This window comes from Diospyros lotus, chromosome 1 (genome assembly GCF_014633365.1).
Source record: "Diospyros lotus cultivar Yz01 chromosome 1, ASM1463336v1, whole genome shotgun sequence".
NCBI lineage: Eukaryota > Viridiplantae > Streptophyta > Magnoliopsida > Ericales > Ebenaceae > Diospyros > Diospyros lotus.
Window position 1 is genome coordinate 13,299,488 of NC_068338.1, and position 22,927 is coordinate 13,322,414.

The 22,927-nt window shown below is 40.3% G+C and overlaps 1 protein-coding gene across 2 annotated transcripts in view; it reads left to right on the top strand.

Moving 5' to 3' along the window:
• LOC127804145 (callose synthase 3-like) overlaps positions 1-22,927 on the top strand; it is a 97,217-nt gene that overhangs the window by 31,756 nt on the left and 42,534 nt on the right. For both annotated transcript variants that reach the window (XM_052340932.1, XM_052340940.1), the window contains exons 19-21: positions 8,623-8,704; positions 8,788-8,837; positions 8,918-9,004. In XM_052340932.1, coding sequence (XP_052196892.1) covers positions 8,623-8,704; positions 8,788-8,837; positions 8,918-9,004 — 219 coding nt within the window. The remainder of the gene's footprint in view (positions 1-8,622; positions 8,705-8,787; positions 8,838-8,917; positions 9,005-22,927) is intronic.

A 22,927-nucleotide genomic window follows, 5' to 3' on the forward strand; every position in this document is an offset into this window, starting at 1 on the left:
TAAGTGTGTGTGTGTGGGTGGTTGTCCCGCATTGGTTCTGTAAAGAGGTGAGAGTGAGTATTTATACTCCTCCCTCTCACTTGGGTTTGGGCCCTAAGGGATACCCAGATTTTGTGAGCGGGCGAACCCCTTGGCCCTCGCTCGCCGCCGCCGTCCGTCCGGTTGTTCGGACGGGCAGGTCGGGTCATATAGATATATTTTTATATAAAGAAAATTAAAAATATATTTTCCTTATTATTTTTTTTCCTTCTTCTAGAAGCAGTTGGTTCCCGAAGCGGCTTCTCTTATTTTTTGGTTGTTGCTTCGTCTTCCCAAGCGACGGGCATTGAAGCCTGCATTTAATGAAAGCTTCAATTCGGGGTCTCTTCGGTGTCTCGACCCAGCCTATAAAAGGCTGGTCGCGCCTTGCTCTTGGATCATCCGAGTTCAGAGTATTCCCTTCTTCCCCAAGTTTTGTCTCACACAGAGAGCGAGTCCCTTGAGTTTTGCCAGATCTGACCGGTCAAGGTCGTCGTTCGTTCGGAGTAGACCGTTGTATCCCGTTGGCAGTCGCCAGAGCCTGCGAGTGATCGGAGCAGGGCGTTACTGTTTGTAGGTCAGCGCCTTCCGCGTGCCTTGGTCTTCCTACGTCTTCGTTGCAGTTGTTGTCTTCGGAAACTGGGTTTGCATCTTTGTTTCCCCATGCTTCCTGCCATTAGTTTGTGATATATATTGTTGCTGGTTTTTGACATTCTGCTGTTGTGATTATTTGCTGAGTTCGCGCAACCGGATTGAAGTAGTTTCACGTTCTGTTACTGTTGTTATTAAGTACTTTGGGGCTAATCGATTGTGTAACTTGCTACACTATTGTATTGCTGTTCTAACATTTTGAAGACAGTAATTAAGGAAAGTAATCTGAAATTTTTCCTAAGTTGAAAATGGTTGCCCCCAACATCGTCCCTACGGCCTTTGCTGTTGCTGCTATTCTAGCCGCTGTCGTTGGACCAGCTGTTACCAAACCAGCAACTCATGTTGAGAAGTCACAACAGTTCAATGGGGAGGACTTTAAGAGATGGCAACAAAAGATGGTCTTTTATCTGACCACTCTGAACCTGGCGCATATTATGAAAGAACCATGTCCAGTCACCCCGGAGAATGCAACTGCGGAGGAAGTTGCTGCCAAGGAAGCGTGGATGCATACGGACTTCCTGTGCCGGAACTATATTCTAAGTGCCTTGGTGGACTCACTGTACAACGTATATTGTATTGCTTACCCTACAGCTAAGGAACTGTGGGATGCTCTGGATAAGAAGTACAAACTGGAGGATGCTGGAACTAAGAAACTCCTCGTGGGGAAGTTTCTTGACTACAAAATGGTTGACTCCAAGTTGGTGGTCAACCAGTTGGAAGAATTGAAAGTGCTCTTCAGTGACTTGCTGAGTGGGGGGTTGGTTATAAATGAACCATTCCAAGTTGCCGTTGTGATCGAGAAGTTACCACCCTCGTGGAAAGACTTCAAGAACTACCTGAAGCACAAGCGGAAAGAGCTATCCATGGAGGATCTGGCTGTCAGACTCCGCATTGAAGAGGACAACCGAAAGGGAGATAAAGCTCCTCTCAGGTTGGAAGAAAGGGCGAATATGGTTGAAGCTTCTAAACCTCAGCCCAAGAAACAACAACGCAAGAAGAAGAATGTGAACATGGGTCTAAAAAATAAGACCCTCACCAAGCGCATCCAAGGGAGCTGCTGGGAGTGCGGCAAGACGGGGCATAGGGCCATTGACTGCCGTCACAAGAAGGGACAGAGCTCTGGCAACAACCAGCGCAAGAATAGTTAGGCCAACATGATGGAAGAAGATGTCGACCTGATTGCGGTTGTCACAGATGTCTGCATGGTGTCGAATGCCAAGGGCTGGTGGATAGACACTGGGGCTACTAAGCACATTTGCAGTGACAGGGCTTTGTTCGCCACATATGAAATTGCTGACAACTCTGAGAAGTTGTACATGGGGAATGCTTCTGCATCTCTTGTGATCGGAAAAGGCAAGGTCCTGCTGAAATGGACCTCTGGGAAGATACTCACTCTCAATGACGTGTGCAACGTGCTGGAAATACAAAAGAACTTGGTGTCTAGAACCCTGCTCAATAAGAATGGGTTCAAGCTGGTATTTGAGTCGGATAAGTTCACCTTAACTAAGGGGGGTATGTATGTGGGACGGGGTTATTTACTTGATGGCATGTTTAAACTTAATGTACTAGCCCAACTTCCCAAAAATAATGAGAATAAGAACAAGGCGTCCGCTTATTCTGTTGAGTTGTGTGATGTGTGGCACTCAAGGTTAAGGCACGTCAATTATCGTTCTCTCCAAAGAATGGTAAATTTAGGACTGTTGTCTAACTTCAGTATTGACAAAGGGCACAAATGTGAAATTTGTGTCGAGTCAAAGTTCACGGGGAAGTCGTTTCCATTTGTGGAAAGAAACTGTGAGTTACTTGGTTTAATTCACAGTGATCTGTGTGACATGAAAAGTACTCCTACTAGAGGTGGGAAGAAGTATCTTGTCACATTCATAGATGATTGTAGCAAATATTGCTATGTGTATTTATTACACAGTAAAGATGAGACCTTAGATGTCTTCAAGACATTTAAGGCGGAAGTTGAAAATCAACTTGGAAAGAAAGTGAAGGTGCTAAGATCAGAAAGAGGTGGTGAGTATGAATCAACACCTCTCTCTGAGTTCTGTGTGGTTAATGGCATAATCCATCAAACCACAACATTGTATACACCACAACAAAACGGTGTAATTGAAAGGAAAAATCGAATGTTGAAGGACATGGTTAATTGCATGCTCAACAGTTCAGGTTTACCCCACAACTTGTGAGGGGAGGCTTTGCTTACAACAAACTTAGTTTTGAATTGAATTCTACATAAGAAGACTGACAAATCTCCTTATGAAGTGTGGAATGGAAAGCAACGCTCTTACAAAATTCTGAGAGTGTGGGGGTGTTTGGCAAATGTGCAAGTTCCTTTACTGAAGAGGGTCAAACTTGGACCAAAGATGATAGATTGTGTCTTTATTGGCTATGCACTGCATAGTGCGGCCTATAGGTTCTTGGTGATAAAATCAGAAATTCCTGATATTAATAATAACACCATGATGGAATCTATAGAAGTGGAGTTCTTTGAGAATATATTCCCTTTTAAGGAAGAAAGACACAGTGATGGTGGTTCCAAGAGGAAGTATGAGGCGAGCTCTTTTGAGGGCCAAGTGGGTCAGGAGACCGAGGTTGAACTTAGAAGGAGCAAAAGAGCTAAGAAAGCTACTTCCTTTGGACCAGATTTGCTAACCTATATGGTATAGGATGAGCCTCAATCTTTTAATGAGACTATGGCATCTTCTGATGCTCCGTATTGGAAGGAAGCGATCAATAGTGAGATGGAGTTCATTATGCAGAATCAGACGTGGGTATTGGTTAACTTACCTCCGGGAAGTAAGCCAATCAGGTGCAAATGGATATTTAAGAAGAAACTGAAGGCTGACGGCACTCTTGATAAATACAAAGCCCGACTAGTAGCTAAAGGCTATCGTCAAAAGGAAGGGCAAGTCTTCTTCGATACCTATTCTCCAGTGACGAGAATCACATCTATAAGGGTGTTGATCGCGATCGCAGCTTTACACAATTTGGAAATTCACCAGATGGATGTAAAGACTGCATTTTTGAATGGAGATTTAGAGGAATAAGTGTATATGGAACAACCCGAAGGGTTTGTTGTAAAGGGACATGAAAGAAAGTTTGCAAACTCATAAAGTCTCTTTATGGACTGAAACAAGTGCCAAAGCAATGGCATGAGAAATTTGATCACATTATGCTTGCAAATGGGTTCAAGATAAATGGGCGTGATAAATGTGTTTATGTTAAAATCATAAGTCACGAGTGTGTCATTGTGTGCTTATATGTGGATGATATGTTGATAATGGGCACTAATAGAAGTGTCATAGAATCCACAAAAGGGATGTTGAATTCCAACTTTGATATGAAAGACCTAGGTCTTGTTGATGTCATTCTTGGAATTCGAATAACAAAGAATGCCGAGGGGTATATACTTTCTCAATCACATTATATGGAGAAAGTGTTGCGCAGATTTGGTCATTTTGAGAGTAAGTTAGCAGTTACTCCGTTTGATCCAAATTCTAAATTAAAGAACAATGGTGAAGGTGTATCTCCTTTGGAGTATGTTAGGGTCATTGGAAGTTTGATGTACATCATGAATTGTACAAGACCCGATATTGCCTACTCGGTAGGTAGGTTGGCAAGATACACGAGCAATCCTGGGCGTGACCATTGGGATTCCCTGGTCAGGATACTCAGGTATCTGAAGTACACGTTTGACTATGGATTGCATTACACACGATATCCACCTGTATTGGAAGGATTTAGTGACGCTAATTGGATAACTGATAGCATGGAGACTAAATCGACCAGTGGGTATGTGTTTATCTTAGGTGGAGCCGCTGTATCGTGGAAGTTTTCGAAACAGACGTGCATTGCACGGTCTACCATGGAGTCAGAGTTTATCGCTTTGGATAAAGTAGGAGAAGAAGCAGAGTGGCTTCCAAATTTTCTCGAAGACCTTCCATTGTGGCCTAAGCCTGTAAATGCGATATGTGTCTATTGTGACAACTTAGCTGCTTCAATGCGAGCTAAAAATAGTGTCTACAATGGGAAGTCGAGACATATCAGACGCAAGCATAATTCAATAAGGCAGTTGCTTACCAATGGAATAATCTCCATTGACTATGTCAAGTCGAAGGAGAACTTGGCAGATCCTTTGACAAAAGGAGTGACGAGGAAGCAAGTCATCTCTAAATCGAAGGGAATGGGGTTAAAGCCTGTGAAATGAGTTTTCCGGTGGTAACCTAACCTAGTTGACTGGAGATCCCAAGATCTGGGTTAAATAGGCAAATTGGCTGGAATAATTCATAGTCTACACACTCAGGAACTTATAGTTACTTCCCCAGTTCCCGGTAGCAAGAGTGTGTATTTTGTTGATGGTACAAGTAATATTGGTATCTTGTTATAAGAGGAGTAGTGATAGAGTGCTCATAATCAATGATTACCTATGTGAGAGTAGAAGTGGGTCGTTTCTATGAGAACTGTTCTAAAGGCTTGGGTTTTCTAGAGCTCTCATGAATTCAGGATACTGTCCAGGACCAAAATGGACACAATCGTATAGAACTCGAAGGTGTAAAATGAGTTGTGTGTGATATCAGTTGTCTTGATTTACCAACAGGAGGGTAGTTCAAGAGCTGGGCTCATTACTTCTTCGGTAAGTTCAACAGATACTCACTAAGGGGGGTTCAAGTCAAAAGACACCTTGCCTGATGCATAACTTGTTGATTGCTCTCTGTGGTGTCGTGTCGGTTGTTAATTTAGTACACTTACACTCATGTAGGGGATTGTTGTATTTCCTATTGTGTGAGTGTAAGTCTGTGTGTGAGTGGTTGTCCCACATTGGTTCTGTAAAGAGGTGAGAGTGGGTATTTATACTCCTCCCTCTCACTTGGGTTTGGGCTCTAAGGGGCACCCAGATTTTGTGAGCGGGCGAATCCCTTGGCCCTCGCGCGCTGCCATCGTCCGTCCGATCGGTCGGACGGGCGGGTCAGGTCATATAGATATATTTTTATATAAAGAAAATTAAAAATGTATTATTTTTTTTTCCTTCTTCTAGAAGCAGTTGGTTCTTGAAGTGGCTTCTCTTAATTTTTGGTTGTTGCTTCGTCTTCCCAAGCGACGGGCATTGAAGCCTGCGTTCAATGCAAGCTTCAATTCGGGGTCTCTTCGGTGTCTCGATCTAGCCTATAAAAGGCTGGTCGCGCCTCGCACTTGGATCATCCGAGTTCAGAGTATTCCCTTCTTCCCCAAGTTCTGTCTCACACAGAGAGCGAGTCCCTCGAGTTTTGCCAGATCCAACCGATCAAGGTCGCCGTCCGTTCGGAGTAGACCGTTGTATCCCGTTGGCAGTTGCCGAAGCCTACGAGTGACCGGAGCGGGGCGTTACTGTCTTTAGGTCAGCGCCTTCCACTTGCCTCGGTCTTCCTACGTCTTCGTTGCAGTTGTTGTCTTCGGAAACTGGGTTTGCTTCTCTGTTTCCCCATGCTTCCTGCCATTAGTTTGTGATATATATTGTTGCTGGTTTTTGACATTCTGCTGTTGTGATTATTTGCTGAGTTCGCGGCAACCGGATTGAAGTAGTTTCACGTTCTGTTACTGTTGTTATTAAGTACTTTGGGGCTAATCGATTGTGTAACTTGCTACACTATTGTATTGCTGTTCTAACACATTTATATTTATTTTTAAATCCACGCTCTTAGTGTACTTTAATATTTCAATGTGCCATATAATCCAATTAAACATTCAGAACATAATGTCCATGACAACATAACATGTTAGGACTTGAAAGTGGTCCCATGATCAATGCTTAGCCCATGATAAGCCATAGGTGCATTAGGATCAACCGTGCCTTTTGCCCGTATCATATCATGACAATAATAACAATAACCAATAACTAAATCAAAACAATATTCTTTACATAAAACAAATTGAATAATAGTTTGTACAATCCTTGCCTATATTAACTAGAGCAAACTACTACGAATACCATTGCTAAGAAAAATAACTAGCTCCCACAAGAACAAATGTGGGACATACCAACCAGCGTGACTAAGCTAAACTGCATTAAACTGGTCCTGACTGACTTAAACAGTCTGTAGCATTGGTTCCACAGCTAAACATGATTTGAAAAAAAATATAAATATCTGAGAGTTAAAACTCAGTGAATAGAATAATATATATTATAGGGGAATTAAGACCAGCAATATGCATGAATTTTTATACAAGAAGGCTTTTCTCATGAAATAGATGCAAGAAAATGCATTTTTCATAAATAAACATAAATTCTTTTTTATCAAAAAAATTTGTTTTCTAGAAAATAATAAATAGTTCAGGAGTTTATGAAAATAATAAAAAATTCATTTCCAATTTCATGGGAGTATGCCAAGCAGGATGAATCCATATCATACTTCAGTCATTGGTCACTCCCACTCCAAAGTAAATAATAAATCCCAATGTGTTGGCCAATAAATGGGGTTTTTGTCACCATTGTTAACTAGTGTCTATCTAATCAAGATGCACCTAAGAAAATGTATATTGTTGTCAGCTTACAATATTCTATCAAAGGTCCTCCCAAAACATTTATCGTATGCAAAAATCCATGTATCAGTTAACGATACTGAAAATTCTATTCATATCAAATCAATCAGCAGATTTTGATTATTGCATTCGTAGCAATAATCCAATGCATTTGTGATCATATCCATGAAAAGGAATAATAAAGGGCTTGTCCTGACCTTCTAGGCTCTACTTTTTTTGACATAAAATTCTATATAAGGAATAAAAAAAACTTTTCTTTTCTTTTTCCAGAGCATTTGCAAATTTTGAGTTGATGCAAAAATGAAATTATTCATACACGATAGTTGCCAAGGCAATGAAAACCATTTGTCACAGTATAAGTCGTCTACTCACAGTGATCTTGTCTGACTTCATAAGACCAAACTTTTGAAGGAACTTCATTGAAGGAATAAGTGAACAGGGGTCTTGGATATTTTGGCAATGAATTTCTGGAAGATGAATGATGATGTTAGAGAACTTATGCAAGAGTGTTTGCAGTTCTGTTATGCGTTCACATGTCTTTTAAGCATGAATCACGTGAAAGTTTATGTAGTTATTTTATTTGATTAAGTCCCCTCTGGTTTATTACTTAAGACAAGAAGACGACTTAATTCCATTCGGAGTTAATTTATTGGGTGATAGGAATTGCTTACCTACCTAAAAAAGAAGAAATTGCTTACTTAAGTGCAATTGGTTAAATGGAATGGTTTGCCTTGACTTCACACTCCATTTAGTTGGGGTAGAAGGTTGCAATTTTTTAATATTTTGAGGTCTATTTCATGTATTTCACATAGTCAACTGCTAAGACACCTAGATCTAATTTTACAATGTGTTTCCTTAAATGCAACTTCTCTTTCATCGCACTTTTTTCTTAACCTTCTTAGATTTTCTAATGTATTTAGTAACCATTATTGAATTGTTAATTACCATTTGATCTAAAAGCTTAAACTGTTAGATCAAATGCCCCCTTATGTGTGGCCAACCTTTATTGATAATTGGTCCAACCACGTGCAATAATTTAAATACTGGGTTGGCGGCAAGGTTTGAACTAAAGATTTTTGCTTATTCTTATATCATATTGAATTGTTAATCACCATTTGATCTAAAAGTTTAAACTATTAGATAGAAAGTTTAATTTTATCTCTTATACTATTACTTCACTCTCAACAACCATAATCCAATTTCACCTTTTTTATCCTAGAATTTTTCTATCATTGATGTTATTCTTTTGTATGCCTGTTCTGGGAATATGTTGAGAATTATGTATGAATTCCTGCTATTCCATGATGCAGAAATGAGTGTATTCATTTTGATTCTTCATTCTTCATGAAATATATTTTCTGATTGTGAAATGGAATTTTACCGATCCCAATTCAGGCTGTAGTCAGTTCTTTATATCTTTCTACATTGCAGATAAAGCCTTTGGTGAATCCAACAAAAGCTATCATGAGCATTCACATAACTAATTATCAGTGGCATGAATTCTTTCCTCGCGGTAACAAACTGTAACAGCTGGTCAAAGCTTTTTGTGTATTTTTATGTCATGATTGGTCTCTGATTCTGTCATCTCCTTTGCAGCAAGGAATAATATTGGTGTTGTGATTGCACTGTGGGCTCCAATTATTCTTGTAAGGGATGGATTCATCCGAGTTCATTCTTTTTGTGCTTCTGTTTGGCTTGCTAAGCATTTATACTTTTAAATGTCTAGGTCTATTTTATGGATGTCCAGATCTGGTATGCTATATTCTCTACACTATTCGGAGGTATTTATGGTGCATTTCGTCGTCTTGGAGAGGTAAGTGAACTTCATATTGTTGGTTAGTTTGAGAAAACTTTGAACATTACAACTGATAATATGTAATAGTTTTCTAACTTGGTGCATGGTGTGATCAGTTTAATCCCTTCTTTTCCAATTCCTCAATTAAACTTGAAGGTCTCTCTAGATTACTTGTAGTGCTTAAGTTTGTAAGGGAACTTGCTAAATATTTCTTTAGCTTTGCTGGTACCAAATATGTGGATAAAATTGTATCATTGACACCTCAAGTTCTAATCAATGTTTTTTATTTTCTTGGGGAGGGGGGGTGGGGTCATTATTTTTAGGGCAAAGTGCCAAATTAGCCACTATACTTTGGTTCTCTTACTTTCGAAAGGGCCAAATAAGCTCTAATACTTTTACTCGAGCCATTTTAGCCCCTATAATAAATGTTGTCTAAACGTCATCCAAGAATGTTTATATTCTATTAACATAGCTTCTATCGCGCCATACGTCGTCTATTCTTGCGCTCAATTTGAACGAGGTAGGATTCTTTGATTGCAAATGACTATAGATGTTGTCTAAATGTCATCCAAGGACATTTATATTCCGTTAATAGAGCTCCAATCGCACCATACATCCTCTACTCTTGCGTTCGATTTGGATGAGGTAGGATTATTTGATTGCAAATGAAGATAAATGCAATTGTGACTCAAGGTTCGATTTGGGTTGGTAGGATCATTTTTTATACTTTAGCTACCATTTGCTTGGAGTGTAAAAGTACGAGGGCTTATTGGCCCTTTTGGAAGTAGAGGGTCAATTTGGCCTCAAGTTTGAAAGTAAATGGGCTTATTTGGTCCTTTTGAAAGTATAAGGGCTACTTAATAGAAAAAGAGAAAGTATGAGGCCCAATTTGACCCACAGGCCAAAAGTACAGGGGCTAATTGGGCACCTTACCCTCGTTTTTATGAAATATAAGTTAACATATTGATAACAAGGAGGAATTAATTACACTACAGTTTGTATCTTATGTTTTTGAATTCATTACATGAAATTCAAGGATGATCATGTGCCTCTGCAGCTCTGTTGGGCATGAAGAAAACATGCGATTTTCGTTGGATGATTGACAGAAACAAATCAGATCGGGAGGATTACCTATGTTTCCTTTTTGGAGTTTTTCCTTTTGTAATTTGATTCCTCCTTTCAATCATTTCCTAGTTTAGAGATTGTATAGTTAATAGCTTCCTTAATTTGTGCCTTCTTTTGGCTATACATTGTTCTTAGAGCTAATGGTTGTATCATCGGAATGTATTATTTGCAATAAACATATTGGTTTCATGGTATCAGAGCACGGTAGCAAACCCTAGCCGTCCAGGTTTCGATCCTCCATCGCCGTCGAAGTTCCAGTACCAGGCTTGCCATCATGCCTAGATGTAGTCTCGCCTTGGCTAGCCATCACCACTAACCCTAGATCCTGTAGTTGTAACCAACCCTAGTAGCTGTCGTGACCAACCCTAGACATCGTCGCTAGCTGTTGTCGTTGCTGGCAATGCTGTTGCAACCAAGCTGGCCATCCATCGCCAAGTGAAAACCCAATTTGGCCTCATGGCGGACATCTCTCCATTGTCGCAATTTGGAGTTCACTGATACCTTCTCCAATCACATCCCAAACCCTAATTCGACCATCCCAACAAGCTTTATTCAATCGGTTCTAAACCTCCAGACCTCCAACTTTAATCCCTTCATTCAAATCACCCAACACAAACTCAATGGATTGAACTTCCGTGAGTGGTTTTATTTGGTTCTTCTAGTAATCAAAGGGAAGGGGAAGATGCATTATTTGACGAGTGAAACTGCTGCTCCACCTGCGATTGATCTGGCATACAACTTGTGGGAGGCTAAAAATTCCATTGTCATGGTGTGACTGATTAACTCCATGGAATCAAAAATCGAGAGGACATACCTGTTCTACAAGACAACCCATGAGATTTGGACAACGGTAAAAAAATATACTCTGATCTCCAAAATTCTGCTCAATGCTTCGAAATTCGTTCGGCCCTCCATAACATTCAACAAGGAAATAGGTCAGTCATTGAATACTTCATTTTAATTGAGTTATGGCAAGAAATAGATTTATTCTATATAATTAAATGGAAGTGTTCCGATGATGGTATTCTGTATAACCAAATGTTGGAGAAAGTAAGAGTGTTTGATTTTCTTCAAGGGCTTAACAGAGAACTAGATGAAGTTAGTGGGCATATTCTTGGGATAAAACCCATTTCCTTTACTCAAGGAAGCGTTTTCTGTGGTAAGGAGGGAAGAAAGTCATAGGAAGGTGATGTTGGACACAAATCCAATGGGGGAAGAAACCCAACTTGGATCTGCCCTAGTCACAAATTGAGGAGATGTGAGCAGACATTCCCAACCCCAACAACCCTAAAGAGTACAAATCTTGTTTTGAACATTGTCACACATGCCCCATCACACCAAAGAGACCTGTTGGCACCTTCTTGGGAAACTTGCAAATTGGAAACCCAAAAGGCAATGAAAGCAAAATACTATTATGCATGTAGCAGAGTCCACTACATATAAAAAAAAAGCTAGCTACAACCCCTTTCACTGATTAGCAAATGGAGATGTCAAATGTGGCCGAATATTCAATCTTATTCCCCTTGTAGGGTTGCATGAATATATATACAAAATGTTCTACCACAATAGGTAGTTTTGTAATCTAGATTTGGAAATATATACAATCTAGGATACAACTGGAACATATAATCAAGATATGTTCTCCTAGGAGATTTAGCGTAGAAATATAGAAAGATAGATCAAACATATCAATCCGAAAATATGGACGAGAGATCTCAATAATTTCTAACACTCCACCTCATGATTGTGAGTGAATGTCGTGCGTTCCAATCTTGCTTAGTAATCTTTGACATACAGTTCTCGGCAGATCTTTTGTCAAAATATCTGCAAGTTGATCACCCGTAGGTACAAATGGGATGCAAATCAGTCAACTATCTAGTTTCGCTTTAATGAAATGCGTATTCACTTCAACAATCTTGTTTGGTCATGTTAAACTGGATTGTGAGCATTGCTAATAGTTAGTTTATTGTCACAGTAGGGTCTCATAGGTGCTGCCAACTTGATCTTTAGGTCATCCAGCAATATCTTAATCCACAGTAATTCACAAATTCCTACATTGACTTGAACTTTGCTTCACCACTTGATCGAGCCACAACATTTTGCTACTTACTTCTCCAAGTCGCTGATTACCTTCTAGGAATGTGCAATACCCTGATGTAGACATTCTATCAACCATCGACCTTGCATAATCAACATCTGTATAGGCTTCAAGAAAACTCTTCTCCCATTTTTAACAATATACCTTTTCCTGGAGTCCCCTTTAAATAATGCAAGATCCTGTATATTGCTTTTAGGTGAGTCTTCTTAGGGATTTGCATGAATTGACTGACCACACTCACTACATAAGCCATGTCTGGCTGAGTATGTGCTAGATAAATTAGTCTCTTTACTAGTCTTTGATAGGATCCTTTGTCTATCACACTATCCTCTGGGACATCTCCTAACCGGTGATTAAGCTCAATAGGTGTGTCAACAGCCTTGCTCGCCAACTTCCCGATTTCTGTCAATAGAGCAAGTATGTATTTCTGTTGGGAGATAAAAATTCCCTCTTTAAAATGATCCACTTTTATTCTCAAAAAGTACTTCAATCTGCCTAGTTCTTTAATTTCAAGCTACTTGACCAGACATCGTCGCAATGTTTCCATTTCCTCTATATCATTACTGTTTATAATAATGTCATCGACATACACGAGTGATGTTGTCACCCCCCTGTTGCTGAATGATGTACAAATAGGGTATGATCACCTTGACTTTGTTGGTATCCCATACTAAACTTAACTTTTGTAAAATGGCCAAACCATGCCCTTGGTGACTATTTCAGTTCATACAAAGCTTTTTTCAACTTGCATACGACATTTGCCTTAGTATTTGGCCCAATGGTGGTAATTCCATGTAAAGCTCTTCCTCTAGATCATCGTGTAAGAGAGTATTCTTGACATCAAATTGTTGCAGTGTCCAGTCTAGACTAGCAACTAAGGACAATAACACTCTTACTGTATTCATTTTTGCAACTGGAGCAAAAGTATCTAGATAATCCATTCCATATGTCTGTGTATATCTTCTAGCAACCAACCTTGCTTTGTACCTTTCTAAGGATCCATTTGACCTATACTTCACGGTGAACACCAACTTACACCCCACCAAATTCTTCCCTTTTGGCAAACTAACTAATTCCCAGGTTTGATTATTCTCCAGAGCTGCCTTCTCTACCTCCATTGCACTCTTTTAGTTCTCATTACCTATTGCTTTAGAAAAGGTCTTTGGGATAGGAATTGTGTTTGGGCTGGTGAAAAAAGCCTTATGTCCACGATACTGATTCGAATACGTATGAACAAGTATAAAGGGTGTTTTCTACAAGTCCTTGTTCCCTTTCTAAGGGCAATAGGAAGATTAAGGTCACTAGGATTAGGTTGATCGCAAGCACTCGAGTCAGACTCAACATCATGTATAGTGAGTGATGTTTTAGGTTTAGGAGTAGAAATACCAAGGGAAATACTAGTAGAAATACTAGGTGTAGGACTTGGTTCAAATGTTGTAACTTGCATAGGTGGAGGGACATGTGCTTTTCTCCTTGAATATACCTGTAGTGGACAGGAAGCAGGTGGTAGATTCTTCCCTTATATCATGCCTTGTGAGTCCTTTGAGGTAGAGACCAAAGAAGGTAGAGAGGAAGAAGGTTGGTCAAGGAGGAACAAATCCCAATCACTATCTTTTGGGAAGATAGTCTCCCCCTAAGGATATGGTCGATTAAAGTAAGAGTTATCCTCTACAAAGGTAATGTCAGCCGAAACAAAAACTTCTTGGAAGGAGGGTGATAGTACTTATAGCATTTTTGAGTGGAGGAATACCTAACAAAAACACATTTGAGGGCACAAAGATCAAGTTTGCCTCTATTGGGAGTATGAACATGGACAAAAGTGAGACAACCAAACACCTTTGGGTTTAAGACCATTAGAAGCATTGAACTTGGGAAAGGCTTTTGTGAGGAGATGAATTGGACTTTGAGATTCAAGATTCCTGAAGGGTAGCTGGTTAATAAGGTATGTTAAGGTTGCTTCTCCCCAATAATTTTTTGAAACATTATTGTGAAAGAAAAGAGCCCTAGTAACAGTTAAAAGATAACCATTATTCCTCTCAACTATCCCGTTTTGTTGAGGGGTATGGACATAGGAAAATTGATGGAGTATGCCCATTTTTTGAAAGAAAATAGATGAAGACTGATTAAAGTAGTTTTTAGCATTGTCAAACTAAAACTTTTTTTTATCTCAACCCCAAATTGAGTTTTGATCATATTGTAGAAGTTAGAAAAATAGTGCACGCTTCAATTTAGTCATAGGTACAACCAAACAACGTGAGTGCAATCATCAACAAAGGAGACAAACCAACGGGCCATTGAGATGTTAGGAACAGTAGAAGGGCCCCATATATCACTGTGAATTAGTGTAAACGGAAGGCTATTGATGCGGTCAGAGTTTGGGACGAGATGGAGGGCTTGTTCAAGACCTGGTCCAAACTGGCCCATTTAAGAACCTGACCCAAACAGGGGCCAAAACTTCATATTTTTCATATTTTTTTAGGATTTTATTCTACTTCATATTTTAGGGTTTTATTTTTATTAGGATTCTAATTGGTTTTTATTTACAATACTACCGTGGGGTGGCTGAACACTATAAGTACTTAGATTCTAGGGTTTGTAAATAGTTTTTCTGATTTCAATTTTCCAGCAACCTATTTGGTTTTCTTCTCTTACTTAGGACCAAGTTTCGGTGCTTGAAACTTGTTGCTTTGAGAGTATCATTCGTATGTTAGTTCTCTACATGCATTACACATTGCGTCATGTCAGTGTTCTAAAACGCGCCTAGGTGCTAGTCGGGTACCAGATTGGGGCCTTGCGCATAGGACGCCTAGGCGGGGCTTAGGCGGACTGTTGTTTTTTTCCCCCTAAGTTTTTAATGTAATTTCATGTTATTTTCAGATAAATCAAAGTTAAAAAGACAAAAGAAACTTATATATATATATAAATCAAAAACTTATATATATTTATATATATATAAACAGATAAATATATAAACAATATATTTGTATATATATGTAAACTTGGGTGAACAGCCAACAACGAGAGAGACAATTGGCGATGGTGGCTAAGGGGCCAACGAAAATTAGGAAATCGGGGCTAAGAGAGGCCACTGGAGGCGACGGCCAAGGGGCCAAGGGAAATCGGGAAATCAGGGGCCAAGCAAGACAACTGGTGGTGGCGGTGATGAGATAGAGCTTTCGAAGAGGCGATTGGCGGCGTCGACGAGAGAGAGAAATCGGCCTAGGCACCACTGATGACCGGTTAGTCGAAGTGGCACCTAGGGAGGTCGATTAGCCTATATTCACGGCGGCCGCTGTGGTTGATTTTTAGAACACTGTATTAGGTGGCATCAGAGTGGTAAAATCAACCAATCAGATGACCAATCTTGAAGGCAGTATCAACCAACCTCACGACGATGATTAGGGATTGCCTGCAGTTTGGAGAGCAATCGAAGAACAACAGAAAATAACTCGTAATATGCAACATCAATTGGAGCAGATCAACAACCAATTGGATACTTTATTATGATGTGATGATAACAGGAACTAGAATAATGGAATGAATCGCGCCAGAGGAGTTAACCCTGGGAAGAATAACCATTAATCTTTTCCCTGTTAATCCTAGAGGACCACTAATGATGGATGATAGTGATGATGAAGATTATCTTGGTCTTGTAATGGCTAAACTTGGCGGTAGAAGGGTTACGAGGAATGCGCAGCATAATAACCATTTGGGAAATGATGAGTTTAAACTAAAGGTTGATATTCCTACCTTTAATGGAGATCTTGATATCTAGTGGTTCCTGGATTGGATCACTGAGGTTGATCGATTCTTCGAATGCATGGAGATCCCAGATGAAAGACAAGTAAAATTAGTAGCTTATAGATTGAAGTGAGGTGCATCTGTTTGGTGGGAGCAATTGAGAGAGACAAGTGAAATAGCTTTTAGATTGAGGGAAGGCCGAAATCCAATTCAGACATGTAGACAAGTGAAATAGCTTTTAAGAGGTAGGTTTTTGCCTCCTAACTATGAACAATACATGTTTGATGTCTATCAGAGATGTGCCTAGAGCATGAGGAGTGTGGGTGAGTATGCCTTTGGGTTTTTGAGGTTGGTGGAGAGAAACCAATTGTTAGAAAGTGACAATCAACAATCAACCCGTTATTTGAGTGGGTTGAAGCCTACTATTCGTGATAAAATTGGGGTTTAGATGGTTATTAGTGTGCTAGAAACAAGAAACTTGACTTTAAAGGCTAAGTTAATGTTGAGTGAGAGGACCCATAGTGGCAACTATCGTCGGTATAGTGGGAATGACAATAAACAAACAACTTTTGATAGAGACAAGCCGATTCAAGGAGTGCAACCTTTCAATTCATCTAATGTAGTCAACGCCAATATGGATACAACGGGAGGAAACAATCGAGGTACTACTTCTAACCCTCCAAAATCCACTAATCCTTATGCGAAACCTGTTCTTTTAAAGTGTTTCAATTGCAATGAGGTTGGACATAGATCTAGTGATTGTCCAGGGAGAAAGACAATTAATATTGTAGAAAGAGAGGAGGAAGATGTTGACAGTGAAGTATATTGTGGACTTGATGGGGAGGATGATGAATGAGAGTATGGGCATGACGAATATACATGTGTAGTGAGGAAGTTAATGCTGTCTCAAAAGAATAAAGGTAATACTTTGCGGCATAGGCTTTTTAGCACGAGATGTATGGTGAAGAGGAAGATATTTGAGCTGATTATCGATAGTGGAAATTAGGAGAATATCATAGGAAGAGATGTGGTGGAGAAGTTATAGCTAACTCTTGAGAAGCATCCAAACCCTTACATGATTGGATGGATTAAAGAAGTTGGTGGCATACGTTTGGATGAACGTTGCAAGATGCCTTTCTGTATTGGTAAGTATGCTGATGAAGTTTATTGTGATATTGTTGATATCGATGCTTGCCATATTTTATTTGGGAGGCCTTGGCAATTTGACATGGATGCTAAACACTTGGGTAGAAAGAACATATATCAGTTTGAGAAAAAAGGGTGTGCGTTATACCTTGTTATCTATGGTGGAAAAGAACCAAACCAAAGTTTCTAAAGTGGAGGGGAGGAATTTTCTTACCATTACACATGAACACTCTGAGTTTGTGAGAGAGTGTAGAGATACTCGAGAGGTTCACTTGTTGGTTGTAAAGGGGGAAAGTGTGAGTAAACCATTAGAAGTGAATCAAATTCCAGTAGAGATGCAGGGATTGTTGGAGGAATTTCATGATGTGGTTCCTAACGATTTTCCTAATGAACTACCACCTATAAGGGATAGTCAACACCACATTGATTTGGTTCCTGGTGCTAGCTTGCTTAACCTACTACACTACATGATGAGTCTTAGGGAGAATGAGATTTTGTGGGAGCAGGTAGAAGAATTGTTGAGAAAAGGGTGCATTCAGGCTAGTATGAGTTTATGTGTAGTCCAGGCATTAGTGACACCAAAGAAAGATGGGAGTTGGAGAATGTGTGCTGACAACAGAACAATTAACGAGATTGCTATTGGGTACAAGTTTCCATTTCCTAGACTCAATGACAGGATCCACTTGATGGGGCTGCGATTTTTATCAAGATTGATCTCAGAAATGGTTATTATCAAATTAAAATCTGTCCTGGAGATGAGTGGAAGACAACTTTCAAGACGAGCCATGGGTTGTTTGAGTGGTTAGTCATGCTCTTTGAACTAACCAATGCACCAAGCACTTTCATAAGACTAATGAATCAAGTCTTATGCCCTTTCATTGGTAAATTTGTTATAGTGTATTTTGATGATATTTGGATATATAGTAAGTCTCTTGATGAGCATGTTGGGGATATTGGAGAGGTGTCGATTATGTTGAGGGAAAACAAACTTTATGCTAATTTGAAGAAGTGTACTTCTAACGTCGGTCTTCACATGCCTTTGCTTGTTCCCAATGCTATTTGGGAAGATTTGTCTATGAACTTTGTGTTGGGTTTATGATAGGCCACTAGCGTACCGGACCTACCAAAGACATCACAAACAACAACATGCATGAAGGTTAGAATAGGGAATTAGCACATGCATGTTGTTAAAACTAGCATGTGCGCATGGGGGGTAGTTTTGTAATCCATATGCTGAGGGAATAATCTGCATGTGCAAGGGAATTCGGTTAGAGAGGGGCAGATGAGAGGTATAAATAGTTGAGAAGAAGAGGGAGAGAGGGTAGCTGGTTTTTGATAGAAGAATTGGGAGAGTAAGGGCCTCTCGAATGCCCTGGATTGTTCTTGTTTTTTTGTTGAAAAGTATTGATACCTATTGATATTTGATTGTTGTTTGGATTTCTATCGGGGTTCCTATCACTTTGGTATCAGAGCGTCATCAATCCTAATGGTGAACTTGACGGACTGAGTAGGAAAATTGGAAGGGAGGATGGAAGGCATGCAACAGGAACTTGATGCCATGAGGGGTGTGGTTCAATCGGTGGGGAAGAAGGCAGCGAGCTTGCTGGAACGGTTCACTTGGATGAGAACGAGGTGGGAAGAGCAGAGACGGGAGGAGCAAGAGAGAGAGAGAAAGGAGAAGCGAGATGAGAAAGACCAACCTGCGGGTTCGCCCTTGTCAAGGGAGGGAACGCCGGTAGCTAGAGGGAGAAGTGGTGAAGGGGGTGACTGGGTCGATGGTGTCGGAAGGCAGGAGTACCGTGGGAGACGCTTGGAAATACCCATCTTCGAGGGAGATGATCCAGATGGCTGGGTTTTTAGGGTTGAGCGCTACTTCATTGTGAACCAGCTGTTGGATGGGGACAAGTTAGACTCCGTTGCTCTTGGCTTCGAAGGAGCTGCTCTTGCTGGGTTCCAGTGGGAGTAGCGAAGGTGATGGGTGAGGAGTTGGGAGTTGCGGTGAAAGTGCTGGCTGATGAGGAGAAGATGGACACATCAGCACTTTGTAGCACTTTGTTTGGAGGGTGCTGCACTTCCATGGGCCTAGTGGGAGTGAAGGAGACGAAGAGAGATTCGGGTGGGTAAGAAAGCAAACCTGAAAGACGAAGCCATAGGGCACTGCGATCGCATCTCTGCTCAAGCAATGGCGAAGAAGAAAAAGCCAGTGACTAGACAACCACAAGGTGACAGCAAAAGCGTTAAGAAGAAACGTAGGAAGAAGAAGAAGCTTCAGAAATACCAAGCTCCAGTCCCAACCAAAGACACTGCGATTCAAATTCAGTTTGATTAGAACGTCGACGATGATTCCTCCTCCGGTGAGACCAAGCCCGAGAAGTTCCAGAAACTTCTCGAGCCCTACACCAGGTTCTAGCAGATTAACTTCCTTATCGGCGCTGTCGTGCTTGATGCTTTCCTCTTCACTCGCCTCCATGATGTCGCGGATCGCGACATATCTTGTCACAAGCTCGTCGTCTACGGCCTCGCGTGGGACACAACACGAGAAACCTTAGTCTCTGCCTTCGAGTCATACGACGAGATTGAGGACTGCAACGTCATCTTCGACTGGGTCATGGGCAAGACCAAGGGCTATAGCTTCGTCCAGTTCAAGACGAGACTGGAAGCAGCCAAGGCATTGAAGCAGCTGAGGAAGAAGATTGGGAATTTGATGTCAAGGATGGCGGATTTGTTAACGTCCAAGGAGGGCATCGTACCGATGATTAGGGCGCCATCAAGGGTCCAGCCATCTCTTACCACTTTTGATGAGGTGTTCCAGTGCATATTTGACTATATAGAACCTCAAGTTAAACCTAATTTTTTCGTCCCTGTTGCTCGATATCATGGCTCTCGTCTTGCGTCAGGTCCTTCACCTTCAACATTTTAGATTGGACTGCATAATGGTCTAAGAGCACAGAAAGTTGCACGTATGTCGTCTGGGTCCACTTTGGGTGCTGCTATTGTATAAGTAGAGAATAATCTTGAAAGTGAGGCACATGAAAATAAGGAAGACTTGAAAAGAAAATTGAGAGTTGCTTCGAGAGAGGTTTGGCGTCTTCAACTTTGAAAATTCTGAGGAAGACAAGGTCAAATTTGGGGAGCCAGGATGGAAAGAGAGATATTATGAAGAAAAGTTTTGGGTCAAAACTCCCGAGGAGCTTGAGATGATACAGAAAAATGTTGTTTTGAGGTACACAGAAGGCCTATGTTTGGTTATGCACTACTATTATGAAGGGGTTTGTTCTTGGCAATGGTTTTATCTTTATCACTATGCGCCATTTGCTTCTGATCGTGAAAATCTGGGCCAGCAAAAATATGGAAAATTGGTAATTTGGTGGAGTCTTACCTTGAGGACAGGGTGAAAGTGCGGGAGGGGAGTAATGATAGGCCACCGGTGTACTGGACCTACTAAAGACACCACAAACAACAACATGCATGAAGGTTAGAATAGGGAATTAGCACATGCAGGTTGTTACAACCAGCATGTGCGCATGGGGGGTAGTTTTGTAATCCATATGTTGAGGGCATAATCTGCATGTGCAAGGGAATTTGGGTAGAGAGGGGCAAAGGAAAGGTATAAATAGCTGAGAAGAAGAGGGAGAGGGCAGCTAGTTTTTGATAGAAGAATTGGGAGAGTAAGGGCCTCTCGAATGCCCTGGATTGTTCTTGTTTTCTTGCTAAAAAGTATTGATAGCTATTGATATTTGATTGTTGTTTGGATTTCTATTGGGGTTCCTATCAGTTTACCGCGAACTCAACAAGGTATGGATTCTGTTTTTGTGGTAGTTGATAGGTTTTTGAAGATGACACATTTTCTTCCATGTAAGAAGACGACAGATGCAGTAGCCATAGCCAAACTGTTTTTCAGGGAGGTTGTTAGACTACATGGAGTTCCTAAAACCATTACTTCAGACCGTGATACAAGGTTTTGGAATCATTTCTAGATTACTTTGTGGAGGATGTTCGATTCTTCTTTGAATTTTAGTAGCACAACGCATTCCCGAATTGATAGACAGACAGAGGTGGTGAATCATACCTTAGGAAATTTGATTCGTAGCGTTTGCAAAAACAAGCCAAGACAATGGCATTTAGTCATAGCTCAAGTAGAGTTTGCCTACAACAACGTCGTGTGTAATTCAACAGGAAGGTCACCATTTTCCATTGTACACATGAAAGTTCCTAATCATGCATTGGATTTGATGAAGTTGCCAAAGGTATTAGGTTTTAGTCTTGCAGCTAGTGACTTAGCTAAGCAAGTTAAGGCGGTTCAAGAGGATGATTGTTAGTGTAGGTGCTCTAGACCCAATCAGATTGGGCATGTTGTACACTGACAATTGTAATCATGTTTATTATTTGAATAAGGAGTTGTTTAAATTCACAAGAAGTCATTCTATTAGTTTCTTATTATTATTGTAATAACCGAATGAAACTAGATAGAAGTCCATATGATGTATACTGTGATTAATCTATAATGATGTGAAATGATGCATCACAGTTTCTAGACATCATTAAACGTCTCAAGTCGTAGCAATGTCAAGAATGGACATTGACAATTGCGGTAAGACTTGTATGTGTTATGTTTTTGCTATGTGATAGCAATGAGGGTCTCACACCTATAGGCATGGGGATGCCTAGACAAGAACATAGGTGACCAATGTTGTAGAATGTGTCACTGGACATGACTCGCCATGAGAATCCATTTTGGTTATATGTTGATGGAATTCTCATACGAGAAGGGTGTAACTAATCCTTGGACCTGAGGTTGTCACGGTCAACTCATAAGAAGATCGGTATGCTTTGATATCGTTTCGATGGGCCTAGACAAATGCTGCATGTGGGCGATCGTTGGGCATATCGTGAGGCTTATGGAGATGGGTGTATAATCAAGATGAGACTCGTCTATCCCTTGATAGAGGATGATGTATCTAAGGCGCCTTCGGTGGATATTCACTTTAAATCTATGGCCATGGTGAAGGAGATCAATAAGGAGTTATTGATTTACTTTCTAATTAAGTGAAGATATCCGGAAGACCGAAGAAAACTCATGTGATCGTTATCAAGCAACACATCGCCATACTTGAGATCACATAAGATACATTGACGAGAGAATCGAATTACACGGTAACCATGCTCGTGAAAGGTTATTTGCGGATTATAAATCCTTCTGAATAATTGGGTAGGCATGATGCCTTGCTAGAGGCCAATTTTGTCTTATGTGTTCATATCGACATATTGCCAACATATTCGGAAGTCTAATGAGTCATAGCAATAGGCACGGTCCCTGGCTTAAACCAGGAGAGTGGACGTATGGTTAAGTGAGATACTTCGGCAAGAAGTTGTGCCGTCGTAAGTTCTCACGGAAAAAGAACAAATAGACGTAATGACGTCGATATGGCGATGAGTCGTCATAATGGAAAGAGTTTCTAAAAATGGCAATTGATTAAATTAGGAAGGAGTTTCTAATTTAATAATTTCTATTTGTTGAAGTAACAAATAGGAAATAAAATATTTTTGGGCTTAAGTTAATATTTGGATTAAATTAGATTTGTGCCATTTAATTATATTTTTAGTTGGACTAGAATAAGCTCACTTAATATTCTAATTAAATTAGAATTAATAGGTTAGCCCAATCCATTAGGGTTTTAGAAACCCTAGGATATTTCACTATAAATATCTCTTTATGGGTTGCCCAAAAAAGTAGTGTTTTCGGTGTCGTTTTTCAAGAGTTGAAAAACGTATTGCCGTTCACTCTTCTCATATCTTTTCGGCATCGATTTAAAACGTGAGTGTTCTTTTAC